Raw genomic sequence first — 3,987 nt, 5'->3', positions numbered from 1 at the left:
CTCTCGCTGGCTAAATGAACATCTTCATAGAAGCTCTCTATTTCTTCATCATAGTGGCTGCAGGTTGGAGCATAGACTTGAATAATCTTTAAGTTGTACCTATTGTTTCGTTTTGTTGTTACTGAAGCCACTCTTTCGCTTATACTATAGAATTCCACGATATTCTTTTCTAAACGTTTGTGAACTAAGAAACCTACCCCTAATTCCTGCTTGCTACCTTGAGGTCTACCTCTCCAATAGGGCACATGTCCACCATTTAGTATCTTTTGTTCTTCGCCTAGTCTTCTAATTTCACAGAATCCTACAATATTCCATTTAAAGAGGGTTCCTCAAGTAATGTTAGTAAGTCGGATTCAATTCATTGTCCTTATGTTGTATGTGCAAAGGTTCATCAACGTGGAGCATGTCATCTGCGAAATAGAAGCCCGGAATACTCCTGTAAGGTAGGAGCGGCTTAGGGGCCAAATATGGAGAGACAAAGGGGCTCCCATTCACTCGTGAGGAGGAAAAAAAGGAAGCCGAAACGGAAACGCCAAACATCCAGGTCCTGCGGAAATAGAATGACTACTGATTCCACAGATGTTATTTACTGGGCAGTCCTTGAAAACAGAATCCTTCTTATACATAAAACAAGCAGATCGTAGTGGTAAGCGGAGAGATAAAAGTCGTAGTAGTAGTGGTGGTAGAAGCAGAAGTAGTAGTAATAAAAGCAGAAGTAGTAACAGCGGTAGAAGCAGGAATAGTAGTATTGGTAGAATCAGGAGTTGTAACAGTGGTAGAGGCAGGAGTAGTAACAATGGTAGAAACAGTAGTTGTAGCAGTGGTAGAATCAGGAGTAGTAACAGTGGTAGAATTAGGAGTTGTAACAGTGGTAGAATTAGGAGTTGTAACAGTGGTAGAATCCGGAGTTGTAACAGTGGTAGAAGCAGAAGTAGTAACAGTGGTAGAGGCAGGAGTTGTAACAGTGGTAGAAGCAGAAGTAGTAACAGTGGTAGAGGCAGGAGTTGTAACAGTGGTAGAATCAGGTGATGTAACAGTGGTAGAGGCAGGTGATGTAACAGTGGTAGAATCAGGTGATGTAACAGTGGTAGAATTAGGAGTTGTGACAGTGGTAGAATCAGGCGTTGTAACAGTGGTAAAATCAGGAGTAGTAACAGTAGTAGAAGCAGGAGTTGTGACAGTGGTAGAATCAGGTGTTGTAACAGTGGTAGAAGCAGGAGTTGTAACAGTGGTAGAATCAGGAGTTGTAACAGTGGTAGAATCAGGAGCTGTAACAGTGGTAGAATCAGGTGTTGTAACAGTGGTTGAATCAGGTGTTGTAACAGTGGTAGAATCAGGAGTTGTAACAGTGGTATTATCAGGAGTTGTAACAGTGTTAGAATTAGGAGTTGTAACAGTGGTAGAAGCAGGAGTAGTAACAGTAGTAGAAGCAGGAGTAGTAACAGTGGTAGAAGCAGGAGTTGTAACAGTGGTAGAAGCAGGAGTTGTAACAGTGGTAGAATCAGGTGTTGTAACAGTGGTAGAATCAGGAGTTGTAACAGTGGTAGAAGCAGGAGTTGTAACAGTGGTAGAAGCAGGAATGTAACAGTGGTAGAATCAGGAGTAGTAACAGTGGTAGAATCAGGAGTTGTAACAGTGGTAGAAGCAGGAGTTGTAACAGTGGTAGAAGCAGGTGATGTAACAGTGGTAGAATCAGGAGTAGTAACAGTGATAGAAGCAGGAGTTGTAACAGTGGTAGAAGCAGGAGTTGTAACAGTGGTAGAATAGGTTGTAACAGTGGTAGAATCAGGAGTAGTAACAGTGGTAGAACAGGAGTGTAACAGTGTAGAATCAGGAGTAGTAACAGTGGTAGAAGTCAGGAGTTGTTAACAGTAGTAGAAGCAGGAGTTGTAACAGTGGTAGAATCAGGAGTTGTAACAGTGTAGAACAGGGTTGTAACAGTGGTAGAAGCAGGGAGTAGTGGTAAACGGAGTGTACAGGTAGAAGCAGGAGTTGTAACAGTGGTAGAAGCAGGAGTAGTAACAGTGGTAGAAGCAGGAGTAGTAACAGTAGTAGAAGCAGGAGTAGTAACAGTCGCAGAAGCAGGAGTTGTGACAGTGGTAGAAGCAGGAGTTGTAACAGTAGTAGAAGCAGGAGTTGTAACAGTGGTAGAACAGGAGTAGTAACAGTGGTAGAAGCAGGTGATGTAACAGTGGTAGAATCAGGAGTAGTAACAGTGGTAGAATCAGGAGTTGTAACAGTGGTAGAAGCAGGGAGTGTAACAGTGGTAGAATCAGGAGTAGTAACAGTGATAGAAGCAGGAGTTGTAACAGTGGTAGAAGCAGGTGATGTAACAGTGGTAGAATCAGGAGTAGTAACAGTGATAGAAGCAGGAGTTGTAACAGTGGTAGAATCAGGAGTAGTAACAGTGGTAGAATTAGGAGTTGTAACAGTGGTAGAAGCAGGAGTAGTAACAGTGGTAGAATCAGGTGTTGTAACAGTGGTAGAAGCAGGAGTTGTAACAGTGGTAGAATCAGGTGTTGTAACAGTGGTAGAATAGGAGTTGTAACAGTGGTAGAATCAGGAGTTGTAATAGTGGTAGAATCAGGAGTAGTAACAGTGGTAGAATCAGGAGTTGTAACAGTGGTAGAATCAGGAGTTGAAACAGTGGTAGAATCAGGAGTTGTAACAGTGGTAGAATCAGGAGTTGTAACAGTGGTAGAAGCAGGAGTAGTAACAGTAGTAGAAGCAGGAGTTGTAACAGTGGTAGAAGCAGGAGTTGTAACAGTGGTAGAAGCAGGAGTTGTAACAGTGGTAGAATCAGGAGTTGTAACAGTGGTAGAAGCAGGAGTTGTAACAGTGGTAGAATCAGGAGTTGTAACAGTGGTAGAAGCAGGAGTTGTAACAGTGGTAGAATCAGGAGTTGTAACAGTGGTGAATGCAGGAGTTGTACAGTGGTAGAACAGGAGTGTTAGTAACGAGTTCTGATAGAAGAGGAGTTGTAACAGTGGTAGAATCAGGAGTAGTAACAGTGGTAGAAGCAGGAGTAGTAACAGTGGTAGAATCAGGAGTAGTAACAGTGGTAGAATCAGGAGTTGTAACAGTGGTAGAAGCAGTGTACGTGGTAGAATCAGTGTACAGTGTAGAAGCAGGAGTGTACAGTGGGAAATCAGAGTGTACTTGTAGAATCAGGAGTAGTACCAGTGGTAGAATTAGGAGTAGTAACAGTGGTAGAAGCAGGAGTTGTAACAGTGGTAGAAGCAGGTGATGTAACAGTGGTAGAAGCAGGAGTTGTAACAGTGGTAGAATCAGGAGTTGTAACAGTGGTAGAATCAGGAGTTGTAACAGTGGTAGAAGCAGGAGTATGTAACAGTGGTAGAAGCAGGAGTTGTAACAGTGGTAGAATCAGGAGTTGTAACAGTGGTAGAAGCAGGTGTTGTAACAGTGGTAGAATCAGGAGTTGTAACAGTGGTAGAAGCAGGAGTTGTAACAGTGGTAGAATCAGGTGTTGTAACAATGGTAGAAGCAGGAGTAGTAGTAGTGGTAGAAGCAGGAGTTGTAACAGTGGTAGAAGCAGGAGTAGTAGTAGTGGTAGAATCAGGAGTTGTAACAGTGGTAGAATCAGGAGTTGTAACAGTGGTAGAAGCAGGAGTTGTAACAGTGGTAGAAGCAGGAGTTGTAACAGTGGTAGAAGCAGGAGTTGTAACAGTGGTAGAAGCAGGTGATGTAACAGTGGTAGAATCAGGTGTTGTAACAGTGGTAGAAGCAGGAGTGTATAGTGGTAGAATCAGGTGTTGTACAGTGGTAGAATCATCAGTTAAAGTGTATGCTAGGATGTTTGTAACGTGGACCTCCACCAATCGCCACTAACTGATTAGATTATCTTTATTGTACATGTACAGCACAAATTCTTTGATGTTGTCGTAGTCTGTTGTCGGTGTTGCTTTCTCTGTTGCGCGTTGATCACAGTCCTGTAAGCAAGTTTTTTTCGTATATAGTGTTACTTTT

The 3,987-nt window shown here is 42.6% G+C and overlaps 1 protein-coding gene across 1 annotated transcript; it reads left to right on the top strand.

Annotated features, from left to right (window-relative positions):
* Positions 1 to 369: 369 nt before the first annotated feature.
* LOC119589612 lies at positions 370 to 1,925 on the top strand. The gene is made up of 5 exons (XM_037938209.1): positions 370 to 438; positions 638 to 871; positions 998 to 1,193; positions 1,254 to 1,399; positions 1,824 to 1,925. Exons 1-5 carry the CDS (start codon positions 370 to 372, stop codon positions 1,923 to 1,925), a joined length of 747 nt encoding a protein of 248 aa, XP_037794137.1.
* Positions 1,926 to 3,987: the final 2,062 nt, after the last annotated feature.

The sequence above is a fragment of the Penaeus monodon genome, chromosome 26, assembly GCF_015228065.2.
Source record: "Penaeus monodon isolate SGIC_2016 chromosome 26, NSTDA_Pmon_1, whole genome shotgun sequence".
NCBI lineage: Eukaryota > Metazoa > Arthropoda > Malacostraca > Decapoda > Penaeidae > Penaeus > Penaeus monodon.
Note: the sequence above shows the minus strand (reverse complement) of the source record. Positions and strands in the feature narration are given on the sequence as shown.